Source organism: Caretta caretta, chromosome 5, assembly GCF_965140235.1.
Source record: "Caretta caretta isolate rCarCar2 chromosome 5, rCarCar1.hap1, whole genome shotgun sequence".
NCBI classification, from domain to species: domain Eukaryota; kingdom Metazoa; phylum Chordata; order Testudines; family Cheloniidae; genus Caretta; species Caretta caretta.
The window spans coordinates 90793856-90820546 of NC_134210.1; the positions used below are offsets into that span (position 1 = coordinate 90793856).

At 46.7% G+C, this 26691-nt stretch overlaps 2 protein-coding genes and 1 long non-coding RNA gene across 3 annotated transcripts in view; 1 reads left to right on the plus strand and 2 right to left on the minus strand.

Moving 5' to 3' along the window:
• Nucleotides 1–24716, plus strand: part of LOC125637108 (fructose-1,6-bisphosphatase isozyme 2) — a 39999-nt gene extending 15283 nt beyond the window's left edge. Inside the window, exons 4-7 of the mRNA XM_048851234.2 lie at nt 6014–6154; nt 7505–7642; nt 18879–18998; nt 23997–24716. Coding sequence (XP_048707191.1) covers nt 6014–6154; nt 7505–7642; nt 18879–18998; nt 23997–24191 — 594 coding nt within the window. The 3' untranslated portion in view covers nt 24192–24716. The remainder of the gene's footprint in view (nt 1–6013; nt 6155–7504; nt 7643–18878; nt 18999–23996) is intronic.
• LOC125637110 (uncharacterized) lies at nt 13790–15802 on the minus strand. Its single transcript, XM_048851238.2, has 2 exons — nt 15005–15802; nt 13790–14416 (listed from the first exon to the last, which is right to left on the minus strand). The coding sequence occupies exons 1-2, from the start codon at nt 15561–15563 to the stop codon at nt 14178–14180; spliced, it is 798 nt and encodes a 265-aa protein (XP_048707195.1). The 5' UTR covers nt 15564–15802; the 3' UTR covers nt 13790–14177.
• LOC142072172 (uncharacterized) lies at nt 17291–23616 on the minus strand. Its single transcript, XR_012668550.1, has 2 exons — nt 23465–23616; nt 17291–17399 (listed from the first exon to the last, which is right to left on the minus strand). It is a non-coding gene; the product is annotated as an uncharacterized LOC142072172 (long non-coding RNA).
• Nucleotides 24717–26691: the final 1975 nt, after the last annotated feature.

Below are 26691 nucleotides of genomic sequence, written 5' to 3' on the forward strand. Positions count from 1 at the left end.
CTCAAGTTACCTGGGGCCACGCCCGAGCATCACCAACAATTCCGTCTTCTGAAAGCACCCAACAAGAGGGGCAGGCTGTGGGGTGGACAATCCGGGGGGGGGGGTGTCACATGCACCCACATGTGAAAGGACCCCTTTAGGGTGGTGGTGTCCGCAGGAGCAATGGCTGGGGCTGAGGTCCCTTACTCTCTCCCCCAATCAAAGGGTCAGACAAAGGGACCCGGATGGGGACACCGAGCAGAGAACCTCGGACAGCACCCACCGCTCCTCAAAAGCATCATGGGAGTCGGTGGATGCGGCCCAGAGGAACTCCGCCCAGATACGTGAACGGACTGAGGATCGGAAAATGGCCCCACAGTCACAGGAAACTCCATTGGCCAACCTCCTCTCTCTGGTTTTATAGATGGCCGTTTTAGCCAGGGCCAGGAGGAGGTTAACTAGGAGATCCCGCGACTTTGTGAGGCCACGGATGGGGGAGTGCATAAATAAAAAGGTGAGGGGAAAAATGCAACCAAAAACATAATAGGAGATTTGTGAGGAGCTGGAACAGGGGCTGCAACCTGGCGCACTCCAGATATACGTGCGCCAGGGTTTCCCTCACACCACAAAAGGGACAAGTATCTGGGATGGGGGTGAACTGCACCAAGTACGTGCCCGTGCTCACAGCTCCGTGAAGGAGCCGCCAACTGATGTCCCTGATGGGCCTTGGAACCAAGGTGGAATATAGGCTGGCCCACCGGGGCTGCTCACCCTCCAAAGGTGGCAGAAGGTCTCGCCACTTTATGTTGGGGCAGGACACTAGGGTGAGGTGTGAAGGGTGTGGAGCACGAGCGTGTATAGATGTTTCCTTGGCGCGGTTTGGAAGCGTACCGGCTGCAGCTCATGCAGCCGGCTCGCAGTGAAGGCGTGCGGGGGGTCGATTGGATCTGCAGGAAACGGGTCCAATTAAAAAGTCCGGCGGGCCTGGGGTAGAGGGTGGGCGGGGCGTGCCCTCGAGCAGGACCCGGTTGAGGTAAGCTTGAGCAGCGGGCGGCAAAGCGGCCTTCACCTCCTGAAGTACGCACCGAGGGGTACGAGGTCTGGAGAGCCCCATGCGCCGGGCGAGCATCGGGGATCCAGCCAGTCTCCCCAGTCGTAGTCCAGGAGGTCTCCGACTCTTGTGACTTCTGCCAGGATCAAGCTCTGGCGCACCAAGCAGGACTCCGCCACCTGCACACGGAGCTGGGGGTTGTGTAGCAGGGGCTCCGTGAGGAGATCTACCCCCTCGGTGGCCGCCACAGACCTGGTGGTTAAAAACAGTTTCCAAGTCCGGAGAAGATCCTGGTAGAAGACCGGCAGCCCAGAGAGGTCTCGCGGAAGACGTCCCGGATGGAGATAAAAGAGCTGCCGGTCATATCGGAGCCCTTGGATGTGGCGCAGGATGACGTGCGCCAGTGTGCTCCACGCCGAACTGCCTGCACCATAGAGAAGCCTCTGTAGGGCCTGGAGGCAGAAGACACGGACCTGAGTGTGTAGACACTTCAGGCCCTGTCAGGTTCCTTCAGGGGTAGATGAAGGACCCCTACAGGGGCCCAGTGCGTTCCTGACCAAAAGAACCCCAGAATTGATGTCCGGAGGTTGGTCAGGAAACCCGGGGCTGGGACCAGGGTGTTGAGCCGGTACCAGAGCATGGACAGGACTAGTTGATTAAGCACCAATGCTCTCCCTCGGAGGGAGAGACATAGGAGTAGTCCCGTCCATTTCCGGAGCCGCTCTATCACCCCGCCCTCTAAATTTTCCCAGTTCTCCGGTGGAGAGGGATGCGTGGCAGAAAGGTAAATGCCGAGGTAGAGCAGTGGACCCGCGCTCCACCGGATGGTCTGAAGCACAGGTGGGAGGGAGCTTGCCTGCCTCCAGTCTCCTACCGCCAAGCCAGAGCTCTTGACCCAGTTGACCCGGGCGGAGGAGGCTGCCGAATAGATGGCCTGGCAAGCCTCCACTTGCGCCAAGTCGCCGGGGTCCTGGATCACGAGGAGCACGTCATCAGCGTACACCAACAGGCCAGCCACAGCTCCAGCTCCCGCAGCACCAACCCTGTCAACCTCCTGCGGAGGAGACAGAGGAAGGGCTCGATCGCCAGAGCATACAGCTGGCCCAAGAGGGGGGCACCCCTGCCGTACTCCTCGCCTGAAGCTGACTGGTTCGGTCAGGGTCCAGTTGAGCTTAACCAGACACTCTGCGGAAGCGTACAGCACCCAGAGAAAACCCACAAACTGGGGTCCAAAGCCAAACACTCGCAGAGTGCTCAGGAGGTACCTGTGGTCCACCCTATCGAATGCCTTCTTCTGATCTAGGGACAGGAGGGTGAACGACAGACCGTCTCTACACCCAAGTTCCAAAAGGTCCCGAACCAGAAATAGGTTATCACAGATACTGCAGTCCAGGACGGTGTAGGTCTGGTCTGGTCTGGGTGGATCACATCCGCCAGCACAGACCCTAGCCACAGCGAGATTACTTTCGCTATGATTTTGTAGTCTGTGCTGAGGGGCAAGACGGGACGCCAATTTCGTAAATCACGGAGGTCCCCCTTCTTCGACAATAAGGCGAGCACAGCTCACCTGCACGAGAGAAGGAGGAACCCGCTCTACAGAGATTCGGCCCAGACGGTGACTAGGTCTGGGCCGAGGACGTCCTAAAACACGCGGTCGAACTCCACGGTCAGCCTGTCCATGCCTGGAGACTTATTAGTGGGCATACAACGGAGGGCTTCCGAGAACTCGGCCAGAGTGAAAGGAAGCTCTAGCCGGTCTCGGTCACTCGCGCTGACCGTAGGGAGCTCCTCCCAAAGCACTCTGCAAGTGCTAGGGTCAGTCGGATCCGGGGAGAAAAGACTTGCGTAGAAGGCTCGGGCCCTCCCGCACATCTCCGCCGGTTCCGTGCCGTCTTCTGCCAGGAGGCAGGTGATGTGTTTCTTGGCCCCCCTCATTTTCTCCAGGGCATAGAAGAAGCGGGAGCCGCGATCCATCTCCCGAAGGAGGCGGAGGCGGGATCTAACAAAGGTGCCCCGGGCCCGATGGTCCTCGAGGGCCCGGAGCTCCTCCCGCTTCTCCCGGCATGCTCTGCAGAGGAGCGGGTCTTCGGGGTTGGCGGCCAGACGCCTCTCCAGCTCTAAGACCTCCCGTTCCAACTGCTCTATTGCCACATTTCTCCGTCCGCTGGTGCCCTGGGTGTAGTTGCGGCAGAAAAGCTGGGCGCGCACCTTCCCCAGGTCCCACCATTGTCACGCCGAGGGAAAGGCACGCCACTGCCCTCGCCGGGCCATCCAGAGTTCCCGGAAGTATGTCACGAAGCCCTCATCCTCCAACAGGCTGTTGTTAAAATGCCAATAGGCTGGCTCCGGCCTCTCTGCACTGAGGGAGGCTGTCACGGTGGCTAGGTGATGGTCAGAAAATGGGGCCAGCCGAATGCTGGAGGAGTGGGCTCATGAGAGATGGAAGTGTGATAGATAAATGCAGTCCAACCGGGAGTGGCTCGACCGATGGGCTTCCACCCGGACAAAGGTGAACATGGAAGTGTCATCCGGGTGGTGGTCACGCCAGATGTCCGCTAGGGAGTGATGTTCAACTATCTCCCGGAGGGTGTCCACGGCGGCCGGGCTCTGCTCGGTCCCCGAGCGGTCTCGCTCCTCGAGGGTGGTATTAAAATCCCCTCCCAGGACCAGGCACTTGTGAGAATCTAAGGTGCCGAGGGAGGTGAACGCCTGCTGATAGAATTGCAGCCGCTCTGGGTCCGATGTCAGGGCATAGACATTAACGAGGTTAACCACGAGCCCCTCTATACGGACCTGGAGATGCAGCAGGCGACCCAGCACGGCCTCGGCGACCCCTAGCACCTCGGGCCGTAGGTCAGGGGAGAACAGGGTCGCCACTCCAGCCTGTCGAATAGTGGAATGGCTAAAGTAGACCCTGTCCCCCCACTCCAGCCGCCAACTATCTTTGGCGGTCGGATCTGTATGGGTCTTCTGCAGGAAAATCACAGAGTACTCTCCCTCCCGAAGGAAGGAGAGCACCTGGGACCTGCGGAGAGCCATCCTACAACCCCAGGTGTTCAACGTTGTGATGGTGAGAGGTATCATGGGGAGGGCCTGGGGGGATCCTCACTGGCAGGAACGCTCGCATCCGGAGCAATTTTAATAGTAAATTTTTGACAAACCCTAGCTAGGGTGAAATCCTTAAGTTGTTGTTCAACTTCTACTCAAACTAATGAAATCCCATTCCGATCCATGGGAGTTTGTTTGGCTGAGTCAGGAATGAGTTAAAGCTAAACGAGGACCTCAGAACTGTGACTAAAGGTCTCGTTCAAGTTCCTACTAAACAGGTGTCATCACAAAAAAGCCACCACAATTGACAAACTTTTTGGAAAACTTGGGAGACAGCATGAAATCCTGGCCCCAGTGAAATCAATGGCACTATTTCACCCTGAATGAGCATAGAGAATAACAATTCTCAGCATTTATCACAGAGTCAGAAAACGTAGATCTCAGAGATTGGGGAAAAATTATTATATCAACTACTCTGCCTCCCTGCCAGAATACTGGTGTGTCCTACTAAAGTATAGCTGGTAATGTTTTGTCTAGTGGACTTTTAAATCTCCCAAGCAATGGGGCCCCATCACTTCCCCATAGGAAGACTATTCCGAAGTCTAATATGTCTATCAAGAAGTTTTTCTAGTGTTTAGCCCAAATTTTCCCTTTATTAATTTAATACAATTACTGCTTTTGTATCGATTTGAACACCCTACAAAACATTCATAGACTTATGTCCCTACCTCTGTCATTTCCTAGCCAAGCTGTAAATATTTCTCTTTCAATCTTTTCTCTAAAGTCAGGCCCTCCAGCCCCTGATAATTTTTGTTGTTTTTCTCTGAACTCCCTCTAGTCTGTAAATATATTTCTGTCAATGTGGTATCTAGAGATAAATGCAATTTTACGTACCGTCTATGGAGAAGGACTATGTCAACACCCCCTCTCTTCTCCATGATGTGACATTTCTGTGAATACAGCCCAAAATTCTACTGGTCTATCTTGCTGCCACATGGCATAATGAATTCATGCTAATTTGCTGTTCCCTATCACCCTTAGGTCTTTTTCAGCATTATGGCTTCTCAAGTTTCTCCTTTTTCCTTGAATAACAGCATTTGAATAGTCATTGCCCAGCTTGATATATCATCTTGCCTTTTTTTCTGCTGTTGTTTTCTGCTCTCTTTAGGTCCTTTTGAATTATGTCTCTGTCCTCATGGACATTTGCAGTTCCTGCCAGTTCAATACCATCTATGAATTTAACTCACATGTTGCTTATAGATCTCTAAAGAAGATATTACTCTAAAGAAGAGTAAATAGTACCCCGTACATAGGGTGGTTAATATTAATGTTTGTAAAAACAGTAAAGCATTTTACATGGCTTGAATAGGAACACTCACATTGTTATTTATATAATGCCATAAACGTGTATGGTGGTTTATAAATAAGTCCTAGAGGACTGAAAACTGATTTTAAAACCACAGCATGCAAAACCAATAATAAATAACAAAGCTTGCTGTTGTGGAAAGGTGCATGCTAAGGCAGGTGCCACTCCCACAGCTCCCATTAGTTGTGGTTCCAGGCCAGTGGGAGCTGCAGAGATGGCCCTCGGGGCGGGGGCAGCACGCGGAGCCTCCCTGGCCACCCATGAGTCTAGGGCCTGCAGGGACCTGGCGACTGCTTCCGGGAGCAGCATGGAGCTAGGGCAGACAGGGATCCTGCCTTAGCCTTGGGCCCCTGCTGTGCCACCGACCCAACTTTTAATGGCCCAGTGGGTGGTGCTGACCGGAGCCGCCAGGGTCCCTTTTTGACCGGGTGTTCTAGTCGAACACTGGACACCTGGCAACCCTAAAAGACATTGGTTATTTTAACAGTTTTTGATTTAAATTGGAGTTCTGCTTTTATTGTTTTCCATTAAGATCTCAACCTTCAATATCGTGATAATTCTTTCCTCAGACAACAGAAGATGAGCCCTCTGAAAAGGATGCCTTGCAGCCAGGACAAAATATCGTCGCAGCAGGCTATGCTTTGTATGGCAGTGCTACCCTGGTGGCTCTTTCTACCGGGCAAGGAGTGGACTGCTTCATGCTAGATCCGGTATATACACAAGATATTACTATATACATTCTTTCTGCCTTTTCGTATTTCATGTGCTAGGCTTTACTTATTTTCTCATTCCTCTCTGGTCTAGAGAATATTATTTGTGGCATTCTCCCTTTTGAGCTTGTCCTATTTTAATCTGTCCTTGTCCTACTGGTACTTGGTAATACAAAACCACCTTGGCTGCAGTTCTGCAGTCCCATTCGTGGAAGGGAAGAAATTGAGACCTTGCCCCTGTGTATTATCTTAAGACTACATCATAGCCCTACACTGGGAAATGTTTAAGAAAATTCATCATGGGCAGTGCCTTTGCCTCCAATTAAGGGCCCTACCCTCTTTTTTTAAAAAAAGCCTCAGTTTAGCTTTTAATTCAGCAAATGCAAATACTAATTATGGGTATAATTCATACACACTTATATCCCTAACTTCCTGACTGCATCTGCAGGTTAGGTAGCTTTACTTTGAGTGCTTTAACTTGCACACTCAAATATTGCAAATAAAAAAAGTGCCCATAAAACTGTAGACTGCTTCTCCACATCAGACACCAGAAGCCCAGACAGCATTGTCCAAGGAGCTTGAGTCGGAGAAAGGAGATGGCTCATTTGGAAAGTCAGCACAAGATAGGTAACAATATAAAGGTTTTATTTAATTAATGGACGAAATCTTGGCTCCATGGAGGCCAACCATTGTGCATTGACTTCAGTGAAGGCCAATATATCTAAGCTCTAAAAGTAACTTACTGAAGAGATCACACCAAGCAGACAGACTGGGGACAGAATTGATGTGAGGGCTGAGGGAGGACACTGCATTAATTAGAATTTTCAGGTTTGGGGAGAAGCTGGAAGCTCCCTGGCTGCCTGATGATTTGGAGATCTCATGCAGCAGTGGCCAAGATCAGTCTATTCAATATATTTGGGATGTTAACAACACTCTAGTTAACATATACATACAGTGGGGGTGCACAGGGGCAGTTCAAAAATCAAGACAACCCCCAAAAATCAATTTTAAAAAAAATCATGATTTTGATCCAATCTCATGACATTTTCAGGTCTGACTCATCTTTTTAAGATTTGGGGTTCATAATACTGGACTGTATTCACTTTATGACAATTATTTCTGAGATTATTTTTGTTCACATTGAAGATATGGCAAATCTTCCTGTACCTAAAGCAGCTTTCCTGTTTGTGATCTGTTTGAAACAATGACAAGTCATATAAATGAATGCTGATTAAAGGACCACATTGTGCTAAAGTTTTTCAAACTTTCCTTTAGCGTGGCATCTCTGATAGAGTATATACAAAGTATCCTGCTTCCTGCTAGTAATTGGTGCACCTCATTCTTCTGTAGGCTCTTGGTGAATTTGTTCTGGTGGATAAAGATGTGAAAATCAAGAAGAAAGGGAAGATCTACAGTATCAATGAGGGTTATGCTAAGTACTTTGATCCTGCGATGACAGAGTATTTACAAAGGAAGAAATTCCCTGAGGTGAGAAAAATATCCGCTTTGTAATCAGCTAATGCAGCAAGGGCTCATGCTGCTTTGAGCACAGTAGGCTCAAAGAGGAGGATAGGTTTGACTGTTTTGCTGAATTAAACTCCTTGTCAACATTATCTACAACCTGGTACATTCTGGCTACATGGCTAAAGTACTTTGGTTTCCACTACTCTGAAAATCCTTTATAACTTCAACTTTTATGGTAGCCAAACTCATCGGCATTGTGTAATAGTTTGGAGGAAGATGTGCTAGATAATAAGAGCCAGAGTTTTAAAGAACCTCTGAAATTATGCATGCAAAATTTGGACATGCACCTATTTTCAAATATATTTGAATATGCACCTAAATTAATAATATGCACAATTATCCATTTTGGGCTAGATTTCTCACTGCTGCTCAGTAGGTTGCATTGAAGGGCAGGGTGTAAAAATCCTCCCACACAGCTGCACCCTTGTGCAGCAGCAGGGTACAGTTGCAAATCCCATGCTACGCAAAGTGCAAAGACTAACACCTCCTGGGGCATAATACAACTCCAAAGGCAAAGAGGTGGACTCATGACCATGCCCCCCTTCCCCCATACTGGGTGTACATTGTACCACCTGAACAGGTATAGCTGAGGGCATGCTACCCTCTACATTCTGCTGCCTCTGGAACTCCCCACCTGCAATGCCTTCAGCATGGATCAGTGCCTAATAAGGCATGACTGAGCCCTTTGTGAGGATGAACAGGTACATGCACACATTTTGCTTGTGCAGCTTTGAAAAGTTCTTTGAAAATGTGTCTGTGTATGTCCAACAAGTCACTTCAAAATGTGGTCAACTATAATTACTCAAGTTTGAATTTTGTTAGGATGCTAGAATTAACCCTACTCTTGCAAAAGAAGACATCTGATTTATGTCTCATCTAAAAGTCAGTGCATCCAGTAGCAAACTTCCCCATAGCGCAATACTGAGGCACTGGTTCAGTAATGGCACAGTAGCACAAGAGCCTACTTCCTAGTTACTTCCTGTACCTAGGGTTACCATACATCCGTATTTTCCCGGACATGTCCGGCTTTTTGGTTCTTAAATTGCTGTCTGGGAGGAATTTTTAAATATCTAAAAATGTCCAGGATTTTGCCATTATTATTTTTCCCCAAAGAAGAATTGATCATTCAAGAAAGAGTGAATGTTGATCATTCGAGAGAGAAGAGAGAACGTGGCATGCTCAGGGGAGGAGGAGGAGGGGCCAGAGATTTGGGGAAGGAATTCAATGGGGCAGGGAGGGGGTGGAGTTGGGGCAGGGACTTTAGGGAAGGGGTTGGAATGGGTTGGGGAGGGGGGCACGAGCAAATACACCAATCCCCCATGGAGTGTCCTCTTTTTTGAATGTTCAAATATGGTAACCCTACTGTAGCACCATGTGTTGTACTTGGACACGAGCTCTCCAAGCAATGGCACAAACTGATCCTGCTTAGTTTGTCAAGTCCAATGGGATCACATCTTTAGATAAGGTTGCAGGTCATATTTCTGTGAGGACTTCTTGGTAGGCTGTAAACTTACATCTTGCTACACTGAACAAAACAGGTAGTTTTGCTCTGTCTGCCCAAGAACTCTGCTTTATTGCTCGAAGTTGTTACTATGAGATATGTCGTACTATAAAGCTGTGCATCTGTTTGTGGTTTTATTTGAAACAGAAATGAGGAATTTAGTCTAGTTTTGAGGGAAGTGGAACACAGTTTACAGCCTTCTTGCTGCCTGAAAATTGCTTCTTTATATATGAATCCTTCAATCCCCCAGATCAAAACATAATCTACTTTTTATAAAGCCACCTGACAGTTGAAAAAAGTGTAAACTGTTTGTTCAATTAGCAAAGCTACCCAAAAACAAACCAGGAAACGCCATGTATCATTGTTTCATATGTTTAAATTTCAAAGGGTGAGAAAAACATCAAACAGTGCACTCCAATGACATTTCACCAGCACTCTGGCAACATCTCTGTGGAGTATCTGTAACTTGTCACACAGTTCTATCATGTGACTCAATAAATCCTGCAGGACTTCAAACCTCATTTACAAAAACATATTGGTTAGACCTTGCTCTGTGCTATTGTTGCAGAATGGCTACTGGAAATGTTTCTAAACTAAGGTTTCAGAGTAACAGCCGTGTTAGTCTGTATTCGCAAAAAGAAAAGGAGTACTTGTGGCACCTTAGAGACTAACCAATTTATTTGAGCATGAGCTTTCGTGAGCTACAGCTCACTTCATCGGATGCATACCGTGGAAACTGCAGCAGACTTTATATATACACAGAGAATATGAAACAATACCTCCTCCCACCCCACTGTCCAGCTGGTAATAGCTTATCTAAAGTGATCATCAGGTTGGGCCATTTCCAGCACAAATCCAGGTTTTCTCACCCTCCACCCCCTCACACAAATTCACTCTCCTGCTGGTGATAGCCCATCCAAAGTGACAACTCTTTACACAATGTGCATGATAATCAAGTTGGGCCATTTCCTGCACAAATCCAGGTTCTCTGACCCCCCCTCCCAAAAACCACACACACAAACTCACTATCCTGCTGGTAATAGCTCATCCAAAGTGACCATTCTCCCTACAATGTGCATGATAATCAAGGTGGGCCATTTCCATCATGCACATTGTAGGGAGAATGGTCACTTTGGATGAGCTATTACCAGCAGGATAGTGAGTTTGTGTGTGTGGTTTTTGGGAGGGGGGTGAGAGAACCTGGATTTGTGCAGGAAATGGCCCAACCTGATGATCACTTTAGATAAGCTATTACCAGCTGGACAGTGGGGTGGGAGGAGGTATTGTTTCATATTCTCTGTGTACATATAAAGTCTGCTGCAGTTTCCACGATATGCATCCGATGAAGTGAGCTGTAGCTCACGAAAGCTCATGCTCAAATAAATTGGTTAGTCTCTAAGGTGCCACAAGTACTCCTTTTCTTTTTTCTAAACTAAAACATCAAGTTAGCAGCAGGTTGTTTTTTAAACTTTAAAAGGTAATACTGTGTCAATGCAGTCACTACTCACATCTTCTGGGGAAGGTCCTATAAAAGGTTTCAGCCCAGTCATTACTGAATATTTTAGCTGACATCAGAAAACCTAGGGGCAGTTCAGCATGACCAACAGTTCCTCAGGAAAGGCCCAAGCCATTATGGTGCCATCACTTCCACTCGAAGAGAGGCGTTTCTTCATCCCTGCTGCAGGGTTTGGGCTCCAGAGAGCCTCCTAAAAAAATAATGGAAAAAACAGGCAGCTTCTGCCCGTACAATCTTTTCAGGCTGCATTAGCTTGAAGTTGAAGCAAACAAGATGTAGGGCCTAATTCAGAAAAGCAGCCTGCAATGTTGCACATGCAAATAATTGTAGGCGCAATTTCTCAGGCATAAATGCAAAGGTTTTTAGACATCTTGCTACTTGACTGAGGGTATGTCTACACTACGGAATAACGTCAAATTTATAGAAGTCGTTTTTTTAGAAATCGGTTTTATATATTCGAGTGTGTGTGTCCTCACAGAAAATGCTCTAAGTGCATTAACTCGGCGGAGCGCTTCCACAGTACCGAGGCTAGAGTCGACTTCTGGAGCTTTGCACTGTGGGTAGCTATCCCACAGTTCCCGCAGTCTCCGCTGCCCATTGGAATTCTGAGTTGAGATCCCAATGCCTGATGGGGCTAAAACATTGTCATGGGTGGTTCTGGGTACATATCGTTAGGCCCCCGTTCCCTCCCTCCCTCCGTGAAAGCAAGGGCAGACAATCGTTTCGTGCCTTTTTTCCTGAGTTACCTGTGCAGACGCCATACCATGGCAAGCATGGAGCCTGCTCAGGTAACCGTCACCCTATGACTCCTGGGTGCTGGCAGACACGGTACGGCATTGCTACACAGTAGCAGCAACCCCTTGCCTTGTGGCATCAGACGGTACAGTACGACTGGTAGCCGTCATCGTCATGTCCGAGGTGCTCCTGGCCACGTCGGCTGGGAGCACCTGGACAGACATGGGCTCAGGGACTAAATTTGGAGTGACTTGACCAGGTCATTCTCTTTAGTCCTGCAGTCAGTCCTATTGAACCATCTTATGGTGAGCAGGCAGGCGATACGGATTGCTAGCAGTCGTACTGTACCATCTTCTGCCAGGCAGGCAAGAGATGAGGATTGCTAGCAGTCGTATTGTATCATCTTCTGCCAGGCAGGCAAGAGATGAGGATGGCTAGCAGTCGTACCGTACCAACTTCTGTTGAGCAGCCATGAGATGTGAATGGCATGCAGTCCTTCTGCACCGTCTGCTGCCATCCAAAGATGTAAAAGATAGATGGAGTGGATCAAAACAAGAAATAGACCAGATTTGTTCTGTATTCATTTGCTTCCCCCCGTCCCCCGTCTAGGGGACTCATTCTTCTAGGTCACACTGCAGTCACTCACAGAGAAGGTGCAGCGAGGTAAATCTAGCCATGTATCAATCAGAGGCCAGGCTAACCTTCTTGTTCCAATAAGAACGATAACTTAGGTGCACCATTTCTTATTGGAACCCTCCGTGAAGTCCTGCCTGAAATACTCCTTGATGTAAAGACACCCCCTTTGTTGATTTTAGCTCCCTGAAGCCAACCCTGTAAGCCGTGTCGTCAATCGCCCCTCCCTCCGTCAGAGCAACGGCAGACAATCATTCCGTGCCTTTTTTCTGTGCGGACGCCATACCAAGGCAAGCATGGAGGCCGCTCAGCTCACTTTGGCAATTAGGAGCACATTAAACACCACACGCATTATCCAGCAGTATATGCAGCACCGGAGCCTGGCAAAGCGATACCGGGCGAGGAGGCGACGTCAGCGCGGTCACGTGAGTGATCAGGACATGGTCACAGATTTCTCTGAAAGCCTGGGCCCTGCCAATGCATGCATCATGGTGCTAATGGGACAGGTTCATGCTGTGGAACGCCGATTCTGGGCTCGGGAAACAAGCACAGACTGGTGGGACCGCATAATGTTGCGGGTCTGGGACGATTCCCAGTGGCTGCGAAACTTTCGCATGCGTAAGGGCACTTTCATGGAACTTTGTGACTTGCTTTCCCCTGCCCTGAGGCGCATGAATACCAAGATGAGAGCAGCCCTCACAGTTGAGAAGTGAGTGGCGATAGCCCTGTGGAAGCTTGCAACGCCAGACAGCTACCGGTCAGTTGGGAATCAATTTGGAGTGGGCAAATCTACTGTGGGGGCTGCTGTGATGCAAGTAGCCTAGGCAATCAAAGATCTGCTGATATCAAGGGTAGTGACCCTGGGAAATGTGCAGGTCATAGTGGATGGCTTTGCTGCAATGGGATTCCCTAACTGTGGTGGGGCCATAGACGGAACCCATATCCCTATCTTGGCACCGGAGCACCAAGCCGCCGAGTACATAAACCGCAAGGGGTACTTTTCAATAGTGCTGCAAGCTCTGGTGGATCACAAGGGACGTTTCACCAACATCAATGTGGGATGGCCGGGAAAGGTACATGACGCTCGCATCTTCAGGAACTCTGGTCTGTTTCAAAAGCTGCAGGAAGGGACTTTATTCCCAGACCAGAAAATAACTGTGGGGATGTTGAAATGCCTATATGTATCCTTGGGGACCCAGCCTACCCCTTAATGCCATAGCTCATGAAGCTGTACACAGGCAGCCTGGACAGTAGTCAGGAGCTGTTCAACTACAGGATGAGCAAGTGCAGAATGGTGGTAGAATGTGCATTTGGACGTTTAAAGGCACGCTGGTGCAGTTTACTGACTCGCTTAGACTTCAGCGAAACCAATATTCCCACTGTTATTACTGCTTGCTGTGTGCTCCACAATATCTGTGAGAGTAAGGGGGAGACGTTTATGGCGGGGTGGGAGGTTGAGGCAAATCGCCTAGCTGCTGGTTACGCGCAGCCAGACACCAGGGCGGTTAGAAGAGCACAGGAGGGCGTGGTACGCATCAGAGAAGCTTTGAAAACCAGTTTCATGACGGGCCAGGCTACGGTGTTAAAGTTCTCTTTGTTTCTCCTTGATGAAACCCCCCGCCCCTTGGTTCACTCTACTTCCCTGCAAGCTAACCACCCACCCCTCCTCCCGTCAATCATCGCTTGCAGAGGCAATAAAGTCATTGTTGCTTCACATTCATGCATTCTTTATTCATTCATCACACAAATAGGGGGATGACTACCAAGGTAGCCCAGGAGGGGTGGTGGAGGAGGGAAGGAAAATGCCACACAGCACTTTAAAAGTTTACAACTTTAACATTTATTGAATGCCAGCCTTCTTTTTTTGGGCAATCCTCTGTGGTGGGGTGGCTGGTTGGCCGGAGGCCCCCCCACCGCGTTCTTGGGCGTCTGGGTGTGGAGGCTATGGAACTTGGGGAGGAGGGCGGTTGGTTACTCGGGGCTGCAGTGGCAGTCTGTGCTCCAGCTGCCTTTGCTGTAGCTCAACCATACACTGGAGCATACTGGTTTGGTCCGCCAGCAGCCTCAGCATTGAATCCTGCCTCCTCTCATCACGCTGCCGCCACATTTGAGCTTCAGCCCTCTCTTTCAGCCCGCCACTTACTCTCTTCAGCCCGCCACCTCTCCTCCTGGTCATTTTGTGCTTTCCTGCACTCTGACATTATTTGCCTCCACGCATTCGTCTGTGCTCTGTCAGTGTGGGAGGACAGCATGAGCTCAGAGAACATTGCATCGTGAGTGCGGTTTTTTTTCTTTCTAAGCTTCACTAGCCTCTGGGAAGGAGAAGATCCTGTGATCATTGAAACACATGCAGCTGGTGGAGAAAAAAAAAGGGACAGCGGTATTTAAAGAGACACATTTTATAAATCAGTGGCTACACTCTTTCAGGGCAATTCTTGCTGTTAACATTACATACATAGCACATGTGCTTTCGTTACAAGGTCGCATTTTGCCTCCCCCCACCGCGTGGCTACCCCCTCAACCCTCCCCCCTCCCTGTGGCTAACAGCGGGGAACATTTCTGTTTAGCCACAGGCAAACAGCCCAGCAGTAATGGGCTCCTCTGACTGTCCCCTGAAGAAAAGCACTCTATTTCAACCAGGTGACCATGAATTATATCTCACTCTCCTGAGGATAACACAGAGAGATAAAGAACGGATGTTGTTTGAATGCCAGCAAACATACACTGCAATGCTTTGTTCTACAATGATTCCCGAGTACGTGTTACTGGCCTGGAGTGGTAAAGTGTCCTACCATTAAGGACACAATAAGGCTGCCCTCCCCAGAAACCTTTTGCAAAGGCTTTAGGAGTACATCTAGGAGAACCACGAATGCCAGGGCAAAGTAATCCTTTCACATGCTTGCTTTTAAACCATGTATAGTATTTTAAAAGGTACACTCACCAGAGGTCCCTTCTCCGCCTGCTGGGTCCAGGAGGCAGCCTTGGGTGGGTTCGGGGGGTACCGGCTCCAGGTCCAGGGTGAGAAACAGTTCCTGGCTGTCGGGAAAACCGGTTTCTCCGCTTGCTTGCTGTGAGCTATCTTCTTCGTCCCCAAAACCTGCTTCCGTATTGCCTCCATCTCCATTGAAGGAGTCAAACAACACGGCTGGGGTAGTGGTGGCTGAACCCTCTAAAATGGCATGCAGCTCATCATAGAAGTGGCATGTTTGGGGCTCTGACCTGAAGCGGCCGTTCGCCTCTCTGGTTTTCTGGTAGGCTTGCCTCAGCTCCTTCAGTTTCACGCGGCACTGCTTCGGGTCCCTGTTATGGCCTCTGTCCTTCATGCCCTGGGAGATTTTGACAAAGGTTTTGGCATTTCGAAAACTAGAACGGAGTTCTGATAGCACGGATTCCTCTCCCCAAACAGCGATCAGATCCCGTACCTCCCGTTCGGTCCATGCTGGAGCTCTTTTGCGATTCTGGGACTCCATCATGGTCACCTGTGCTGATGAGCTCTGCATGGTCACCTGCAGCTTGCCACGCTGGCCAAACAGGAAATGAGATTTAAAAGTTCGCGGTTCTTTTCCTGTCCACCTGGCCAGTGCATCTGAGTTGAGAGTGCTGTCCAGAGCGGTCACAATGGAGCACTCTGGGATAGCTCCCGGAGGCCAATACCATCGAATTGTGTCCACAGTACCCCAAATTCGAGCCGGCAACGTCGATTTAAGCGCTAATCCACTTGTCGGGGTGGAGTAAGGAAATTGATTTTAAGAGCCCTTTAAGTCGAAATAAAGGGCTTCATTGTGTGGACGGGTGCAGGTTTACATCAATTTAACGCTGCTAAATTCGACCTAAAGTCCTAGTGTAGACCAGGGCTGAGCCTGCAAATCAGGTTATTAGACCGTTAGATGCCAAAAAATGCACTCATACAGATGTAGATACAAAATGCAAATATAAAATCAAAGACTAAGATAAAAATGAAGGTCCTGGGCAATACCAAGTTTGGAGGCAGGGGAGGAGGCTGAAGGAAAATTGTCTACTGTTTCTCAAAGATTCCTAAATGAAACATAGAACATTGCTTCAAAAAGGACATTATATTTGCCTCTGTGCATGTTCTTATTGCTTTGCTAGGCCATATTAATAACTAAGTTAGTTAACTAATTATTTCAATTACCTTTCATTTGCCTGTCCCATTGATCTCTATTACCCCTTTTCTCTTTTCAGTTCCATCACAGCATCTCACCTTCCTTTAGAAGGGCACACTTCTAGCTTCAAAGTCAAATGCAAGGGCCCTTGACCAATCCCTCTCTTCTGGAATGTGACTACTCTCCCATGGCAACGGTGCGGGGATGCAGGGAGGGAGGAAAAGTCCAGAGTAAACCTAAATCTCTTGTTAACCATCACAAAACCTCTGTCTGCTACTCAAGCTTGAATAGCAAGCTGCCATCTGAAGAGCTTCCTGTAGTGTGTGTAAAGGAGTATGCTGATTCTAACATGCCCTCCACTAGGGGCAGTGTTATGGAGGAAACAAGCTTTGTACATAAGAAGAGAGCTAGGGAAACCAAATTTTACTTTAAGCCAGAGCTATGTCCTCCTTCCTAGGAGATCTTCTTTCTAGCCGTGCATCTAACAATACCTCTGTAGAAGAAAACAGGTGCCACACAGATGAATAGAGCAGAGGTTGAGGAGAAAGCTGATATAATACTGTGGGAAAACGTTACACGGCCTTCATGTTTTGAACCATTTTAATCCATTTGGTTTAAGCATAAGAGACTCGTAAATAGGGCCCTGTGAAAATTGTGATTTCACGGACTGCTTGGAAATAGAAAAACTAGCTAATACTACAATTTTTCCAACAGTGGGGAGGCAGAAGTGGGCATCTGTATGAGTGAGTGACTGATGCTTGGTGTGGCTCATAGCCCATGGCAGCATCATGTCAGAGCAGCAGTTTGGGTGGGGGACTTGGCATCCAGTTTTCTGTGAGGCACAGTAGCCAGCACTGCTGCCTCTTGTAATACATACTGTGGGCTGCACCGAGTGTGAGGCTGGCATGCACGGATGCCTGCTTCCGCCACCCCACTGTTGAAAATATCGCAGCAGTTTGGGGGGGTGAGGGAAAAGGGGGTACTCAGTGGTCATGCATATGCTGCTGGAATCTTGGAAATCTCTCCCTCTCATTAGGACCCACTGAGCCAATATCAAATGCTCTCCAGGTGCACATACAAATTAGGCATTTCTGAGAGTCTAGTCAGAGGAAAAAATTTATTTCACGGGCATTCATGTCTCTGTTATCTTTGTCTGAGAGGGAAATCTGGGCATTGTTCCAGCCATCATGCAGCATACATTAGCTTTCTCATCTGAAAGAGAAATATACGAGATATTCAATTGCAGCTGTGAGAATGGCAGGCTGTATCATAAGGGATCAAACAAGAAGTAAAACTTGAAAACTAAAGTGAACACTGAATGTACATCTGCAAGTGTCTTTTTCCTAAAGGGAAGTCAAAGGTTTGCTTTTGTCTGTTTGCCAGGTCCTTGTGATGCAGATGACAACTGCACTAAAATGAAGCAGTTTCTATTTTCTATTATTTGTAGCATGATCATGCATTCAGCTGCGTCTGTATCAGTTATGTTTCTATCATGGTAGGAAACATCCAAACCCTGATAGAGGAAGCAGGATTCCCAGCTGTCCTTCCTAATCCCATATACTGTCCTTATGATCATCACATAACTCAGATAACTCAAACACACTAGTGGAATGTGGTCCTCTATGTCCTAATACACAAAAATTCTTCTTCTTAAAAAGGACATTATTAAGGTTGCAAAGTCAAGCACCCAAAAGTTAGAATAGAATCCTGGCATTTCCTATTCTTTTAAGGCTGCCTGTGCAGAATTTGGGTCCCTGGTGCTTATGGATTGTGATATAGTCTTTAAATTACTTGATCACGTACTATTTTTAACAACAGGACCACTTACCCCATTCAGTACACAGGATGGACCTGGCTCTGGGGATGAATAAGGATTGTGCAATGAAGGAGATTTGTCTGTAAAAGCCCTGCCTCATTTCTTGCAGAAGTTGGAAGGTGTATACTGATAGAGGCAGGAGATCAGAGGTGATGCACTGGGGGAGCCCATGTCCCCCAGATTTTAAATAGGCATACATTTTCTTACTTCTCTCCCAAAAATGACATTTTCTGTGATAAACTGCCTTCCAAAAAGCTAAAAGCAAACAAAACCATACTCTCAAATAATCCTCAGTCCCTCAACTAATCTCCAGAATAAGTCTGCAACAATCCTAAAATCATAGCACCTATTTGGGAGCAAAACAAGAAGAATCCTCAGGGTGTAGCAGAAGGATAGATCCCCCTTGCTCTGCTCTTCCTGAATCTCCATCCTTGGAAGCACCTGACTACACCCATTTTTCTGATCACATGAGGAAGCAAGGTTATCACCAGTCTCAGTCCATGTTGGCTCTCAAGACAGAGCAAGCAGGGAAAGTGGAAAGATGGCATGAGGTTCTCATGTACTCAAACTGCACACACGTGTGATGCCACAAAGTTACCATGAGTGGCTCATACTACCCAGGGAGAGTTTAAAAACTGCTGCAGCTACTTTGGGGTTGTATGGACATTATTACATTTTACAAGAGACTATCCTTTTGAGAAAGGGTGTGTCAAACTGTAGGCCTGCCAACATTTAGAGTGTCCCATAGGTGGTCAGGAATTTTGATTTCTGCCTTGTAACAAAATGAAGAGGGCAATGATTCATTGCAGTTTTGCCAGCTACCCAGCCTGGCAGATATAACAGCTTTAGCTTCAGGGTCTCCATCTGTTTTACAGGATGGCAGTGCACCCTATGGCTCTAGATATGTGGGCTCGATGGTGGCTGATGTTCATCGCACCCTGATGTATGGTGGGATATTCATGTACCCAGCTAACCAGAAGAGTCCTAAGGGAAAGGTAAACTGTTTGTCTTCTGAACTTACTGTACCTAATACCACTGTTTTTCCAGAGTGTGTCAGAATGGTTCTAATTTATGCACAATGGCTTAAATATAGCTTTTCTTGAGCTGGTTTGGGAGTATATTAAGGGACACTAAGGCCAAAGTTTTTACAAATTAGATTTGGCCCAACTCAACAATGGTCCCATCTAACATACTTCTGACTTTTCAGAGTCATCCCACTTATTTTTGTGTTTTTAAACTAATCGTGTTACAAACTATGCACACATCCTTCAGTGGAGCCAACTTTTGATTCGCAGTCTCCAATGAGGATTGAACCTGGAACACAGCACTGAACACACAGGCCTCTACCATTTGACCTAAAAATAGTTTTTTTACTTGGTAGTGAGGATCAAGCAGTTATAGTAACTGGAGCCAACCACTAGAGTGAAACATCACAATGGCTCCCCTGGGAAAGTATTCAAAATAGTGTAGGACTTAGGACTTGTCTACAAGGTGGAGTAATGGCAGGGGTGTAACTTGTAAAGCACCCTAACCTCTTGCACATTAATTGGTCCATATAGATTCTGCTGATTCACCTTCATGTACTGCTATTTGAAATAGTACTACATTAAAAAGAACTAGGGAATCTTTAGTATGGACCACCAATATCCACACAGACCAATTAATGTGCAACATATTAGTGCCTTTTAGATATCACACCCCCCATAAAGCACATTACACCACCATGTAGACAAGGCCTGAGTCTCATGGTACATAGACTGGGTCTGCTATACAGACTCCGCAGCCTTGTCCTCGCTGAATAACACTGTGCTACCAGAAATCATGTTTAAATACAACTGAGCTAGAAAGCACTGTTTCCTTGACTGGTGTGGACAAATATATTTTGTCCCACAGAATTAGCCAAGCTGTCATCATGATGATTATAATCTGTCCAACTATACAAACCACCTTGGGACAGGGGACTAAAAACTCATCTGAAGAGGCCAATCAATAAGTCCTTGTTGAAAAAGAGGAATTGATAGAAGTAGGGAAATAGCTGGGTTCTCACCATGGTGGCACTGCAGGAATCCCCTCATTATGTAATGATTTTCAAGACTGGTTTTTAAGCCATTCCAGGTCATGTGATTTCTGGGGCAGATTTGCTCAGAATGTTTGAGTGTTAAAGGCCTTCTGGCAGGGACCGGCCATTTATTACAGAATTTGTGAGGTGGTTGTGTGTGAGAGAGAACCAGCTTTACAGATTTTCTTTTTCAGGTTAAGTCTTTATATTTGGAAATTATATAAAGCAGCTGTGAAGTGAATGAGATAGGAGACAGAAAAAAAGGGACATCCTGAATGTACTGGCAGGCATATACCAAGAGGCAGCGTACACCATACATTGTGAAATACATACTGTGCTCTAGACCTCTGAGCAAAGGGTATGTGTATGTGGGATCTTCATTTTACGTGAACAGCTGTGCCAGATACTATAAAAAATATGCTGAATCTTTACTTTGTGCTCCTTTTTGGAAGGCAATAGCAGTTTCAAGGTGATTTCATTTCACAGCTTTAGAGAAAGCAAGGAACAAATATGGAATTAAAGGATTTACACATGTAAATTAGCCTCTAGTAGCTAATGGCTGACTTGGATTGTGTTGCCATGGAGGAGAGAGAGGTGACAATTAGCTCAAGGCTTTCATTCAGGAAGCCTGGGTGCACTGTGAAGGTGATGTATTTAGGTGCTGGCACGAGAATTTTGGAGGCACTGTTTTCTCAGTCAGCTTCCAAGATTTTGGTTTTTAATACTGGGGGGGGGGGGGGGCAGGGGAGGTTGCTTTTAATGGCTATACTATAAACAAAAATTAAGGGGCTGTCACTTTCAGTTAAGAGTGAAAAGGGCTTGTAATTTGACATAAAGGATCACCACCACTTTTTCTAGACTTGTGTTGTCTTCAGCATGTAGGTTTGTACATACTGACCAATTCATCCAAAGTCACAGCTGTTCCGGTTGGAAAGACAGTACCATGGCGACTGTTACCCAGTCATCCTCCTTTACCCCGTGAACATCCCCAATGCATAGGCAGGGTGCTGAGAGAGCAAATTTGTGGCGTTGTACCTGGGATGGATTTGCGCCATGGATTTTGGAGCTGAAGTGCATGATGGGCATGCTAAATGAACAGGCTAGTATAGCACAAATGCCACTCCCTACAGGTCAAGATAAAAACAAGAGTGTAGAGTGCTCAATATATACAATGAGAGTTAATATTTGTCTCTCATATTGAAATAAACAGTATCAACCTATTTGAAGATGCTGTTTTTAAACTGGAAGTGTTAACCAAATTTTTTTTTGGATCTGATGTTCACAATGCTCTAATGAATTACAAAACGTTAATTCATTTAAAGGAGGGAAGCTTGGATGAGGTCAGCTTTTCAAACAAAAGCAAGAAGTATGCTTTTGACCTGGACATGGTGGTGAATGAGGACAGACACACGGATGGATTTTAGGCAGCAGACCACAACTTTATTAAACCCAACACAGGGGAGAGGCACTATCTGCCCTGTCACCCAGGCTCTTAACTGCCTGTACGTAATTCCAGTGCGAGGTTAAAGCCTCTGCCATATCACCCGGCACTCAGGGTAGACTCAGCTTCCTCTTCTGAATCCTACCACCCACCACCCCCATCCCCTTGTGAGGGCGACAGAGGGTACCAAAACGGGAGGACTTTAGCCTTTGTAGGACACAGGGTCCTAGTCTATCCCATGAGCACAAGGCCCATCAGCAAATTCCCAGAACCATTCCTTGTAATTACACTAGAAACCAGCCACAAGTTCCAATAAACTAACATCCCTACCAAATACTACCACAAATTACTAAATCCTATTCCTATTTAGCCTAACTGTGCCTCCAGGATGCTGTGAGGAAGGCAAAACAAAAACAAAACCCCCCAAACTGGACTATGCCAATTTGGCCATAATGGGAAGAAAAAATTCCTTTTTGACTCTAAACAGGTGATCGGTCAGACCTGTAGTATCTGTAAAACACAGCTCCTAAACTATGGTTACAGGGGGTGGAGGTGGCAGGGGTTTCTGAAATAGAGCAAAAAGAGGCTCCTCAAGGCCTGGCCTGGGATTTAATATTAATAAAAGGGGAGAGCAAAGGACCAATCAGTTCCCTTCCTCTCCTGGTTGGCTAATGAATTAATAGAGACTCTGGGGGGGGGGGGGCACCCCTGCATCCCCCCCAGCTAATGCCTGCTCTCCTTCCCCTTTCTATGGGTTCTATCCCAATCACTGCTGGTCCCATCTAGTTTTCCACCTGTTGAGGCGGATGGATGGCATTCTTAAGGTTTACAGTCACACCAAAGCAGTGACAAACCCCACATGATTCTGCAGTGACTCCACTGCTGTTTTGTGGCAGGTTTTCTTTTTCGAATTGACCATGCCATAAAGAGAATACAAAGGCCATTGCCCCAAATTACTTGTTAGCTGGACATTGTGTACTTAGAGTGGCATTTAAACAAACTTTAAATATAAGTCAGAAATAAAGTTAATGTTATGTACATTGCTTAGGTGTATGAAATCCCTGGTTTTACTGCAAACAGGGTGATCACAGAAATTATTACATGGTTAATTGCATTCCATTACACACCTCGATTTCCCCAAAGCACATTATGTTTTTGGGAGGGTGCTTTACATTTGTATAGGCTCAATACCTAACAAGCCTGTAAGATAGGAAAGTATTATTACCTCTAGTCTGCAGATGGAGACCTGAGGCACAGAATGAAGAAATAAGTGTTTTATCCAAGCAGATCCCCCAAAACCAAGTCCATTAACTAAAACTTGTTAAATCACCAGCCTTTCATTCTCCTTTACATACTGTAGTTTTTTCAGTGGCGTTGGAACAATTTTTATAGTGAGGGTACTGAGTGCCATTGAACCAAACTGTAAACCCTGCATATGATGGAAACCACTTCAAGCCAGGGGGCGCTGCCACATGCCCATCCCCCTAGTTCCAGCACCTCAGAGTTTTTTGACATGACCCAAATGTATTTGCTTTCAAACTGGAACATTTTTATGATGATGTCTGAAAATCTAGGCTGAAATTTCTGTTAACACTAATAGGTATTGCGGGCCTAATTCCCCTCACACTAAACTGAAAATACGTTTCTAAAATAACCATAGTTACTTGGAAAAATTGAGTTAGTGTCTGTATGAACTCCACTCACTGTAACAGGTTTAGCCACAGTTGTACAGTCAACTCCTGAAACTTGAGAATGTCAGCATCAGGTTTCAGACTCCAAAATATCCTGAGCAAACAAAACTGTCCAAGCTTCAAGATAACAAACAAGGCCTGTGGGAAGGTGTCACCTTTGCTAGTTCAACCACTTCACTGCAGCATGCAGCCTCAGGAACCTGGTTAGTCAGGCAAAACCTATTGCCAGTGCTTGCCTTGGGTAATTATTAAATATTAAAATTGAATTACCTTTCCTTGGGAATGGAAGAATGCTTGATAGGGTGCTTGAAATCATTTCCACTTCCCTTCTGTCCAGAGTCCCATACAGGTACCTGTATACCTGAGCTCTGAAATGCTAAAATTCCACTGGAATATTGATACTTCAATGCAATGTCACTGCATTCTTCTACAGCTTCTGCAGAAGCTGCAATGGAAGCCAGAAGAGAAAGTTTTAAAAATCTCACAATGGGAGATGGGAACATGACGCAATATGATGCTTATAGTGGGGACGTTATTGTTAAAGAAACCCTGAAAGAAGGTTGAATAAAGAGAGGCTGTAAAAGAGACAGAGTTGAAGAACACAGTGGTTAAAACACTGGCAGATGGTCTACACCAGAGCTCCCATCATTGCTAACCCCAATGGAACTGTGGTAGATTTTCTAGTGGGAGATTTGCAGAAGCTTGCCAAGATCACAAAGGGAAGGTCAACAGTTTTAAGTTCTGAGAAGTGCTTTGTTGTTATTTCCCCCCAAACAGTCCTGTGTTTTGTCTTTTCTTACAGCTCCGGCTCCTTTATGAGTGCAACCCCATGGCTTTTATCATTGAGCAGGCTGGTGGGATGGCTACCACAGGGACTGAGCCAGTGCTGGATGTGAAGCCTGAGTCTATTCACCAGAGAGTCCCATTGATTCTTGGTTCCCCAGATGATGTGCAGGAATACCTCGCTTGTGTGCAGAAACACCAGAAAAGCAGCTAATGGCATTCACACACCAGATGTTCCTCCCGCACCTGCTACATTACTTTCCAGAAAGAGAAGCAATCAGAAGACTTTGGTTTCTGGGATATTAGTTCCCCCTTTCACTGACAAATAGAAATAGTGAAGACTGTTCCTAAAGGTTTCAATTCCCCTGGAATACAAGTGCAAAAATGTGTTAGTCTCAATTTCTGTAGTACAAGAGTAAAAGCAAAGTCCTAATTTTAAGACTAACAGTAGCTACTTGCTTAATACTAACAAAGGAAGTGAATTGTTTGGGTTACACTCTATTTGATCTGAAGCAAGGTGTCCGATAATGCAGTGGCTGGCATTCTTTGAGACAAAGCATTTTTATGTCAACAGTCAAGATTTCATTTAGAGACGGTGTATCTGTATTTTCTGTTGGAGGTTTCGTTGCAGGCAATTATTATTTTGTCAGTCCTCATACTACCACTAGTCTTGTGATCTGAGTGTGTTTATGTTCCAAATAATATTTGCCTTGGGTAATTATTAAATATTAAAATTGAATTACCTTTCCTTGGGAATGGAAGAATGCTTGATAGGGTGCTTGAAATCATTTCCACTTCCCTTCTGTCCAGAGTCCCATGTAATTTCACACAAGCTATTACTACACAGCAACTGCAACATCTCAACTCTCCTTCTTTATGAAAGATTTCTCATGTCAGATTTATACTTACTTTTACCCCTCCAGCCATACCTGGCATGGTCTTTATCTATCCCCAGCTAATTCTGGTACATCCATCACCTTGATATCCAGGTGCCCGTCTCATGTGTATCAACGTAAATTATTGCCTTGCACATGTATTATCATGACACTGACTGTACTACATTTCATCTTAAGAGTCTGGATCTACCTTTTTCTTCTCATCCCTCATTTTGACTTTTTGTCCACATTTAGACCATTGCAAGTGGAAAGTTATACTCAACGAGTTCACTTACATGTGCATGAGTAAAGTAAATGTAATACCTCCGTTTGTAAAGTGGCACGAGCTATTACTCTTAAATAGAGAGCCCTGCATGGATACAAAATTTGTATCCACATCTGATCTGCAATCCACAAAAATGATCCATGGACCCAACATGGGTTTAGTTCCAGTGGCACTGGAACACTTTTTGGAGCGGGGATGATGAGCTGCACCCCTCTTACCACTGTCCACGCCCCTCACTGCTCCCTAGAGCTCAGGCCAGGAGTAGGACCATGGCTCTGGGAGCGTGTGTGTGTGTGGGAGACGTCAACAGGGGTAAGGCACCCAGGATCATGCATGCAGGGCCAGCAGCCAGGTGGGACCCTGGAGACGACAGTGGAGCCCCCGGGCTCCCAGTGGCTGGGACGCCGCATGCAGAGCTGGTGGCCAGGACGCCATGGCTGAGCGGGACCCTGGGCCGGCAGCGAGCCCCCAGGCAGTAGCAGGGCTGGCAGCCGGGACCCTGGGCGACAGGGGCATGGGGCCGGGACCCCAGGTGGCAGGAGCGCGGGGCCAGTGGCTGGGACCCTGGGCACAAAACCTGGGGGTGCTGCAGCACTCCCCACACCCCTACTTCCCACGCCTATGTTTAGTTCAAAGACTCAACTAATAAGCAGCTATCAGCCCTAGCTCATCTACTGCTCAATTACTTTAAGGTGCAGTATCACCCTACAACACAAAAATCCAGAGGACAGCAGCTATAGATGCCTCCCCCCTGCATTCCAGATGAGAACAGTTACTGAGGCAGGATTCATCCTTTTTCGTCAGTCCTAAACAAGCTATGCACATCTTCTATTCAACATGAAGGGAGACAGTTATTAAAACTGCCTGTGATTGTTTGATGGTGCTACTATGCCTCTATGAGCTGCAATTTTCAGATCCTCAGATCTCAGCCAAATCAAAAGGTATTTTCATCAGGACATTGAAAGGTCTCTCTCCATCTTATGGACCATTGCAATGCCAAATTTGAATTTTCTATTGCCACACACTTCAACACTGGGACTGTTTGAAAAACGTTACAAAAATGTTTTCTAGTGGGAAAAGTATTATTTTGGGTCTGGCCTTTTTTCTCAGAGATGGCTTAACTGTTTATCCTGGAACTATGAACAATTTCCCTTTGGCTAGAATCTAGGGCTTGAAAAATGAGATTTAGAATGGAAATGTTTAAACCACTTTAATTACACAAGCCACTGTCACTTCAGCTTGAAGTGCAACTGATCCTCTTTATAACTGTAACCTTCAGAGCTATACTATATTCAACAAAGTAGCTATATAACAAAAGTAGAGGAGAGAAGGGGTCTGTAGAAAACAGACACATTCACATCCCTAGTCTTACCACATTTCAGGACAGTTACCTTGTTACTGCTGCAGCTGAAAGCTGCATTTTAAAACAAAAGACTCCACTCTGCCCCCCCCCCCGCCCCTTTTTTTAATACCATTGAGTTGTTTTCTACTATTGCAGTGGAAACAACCTTGGCTCAACATCTATACCATGTACTTGGTTGCTCCAACTTCTC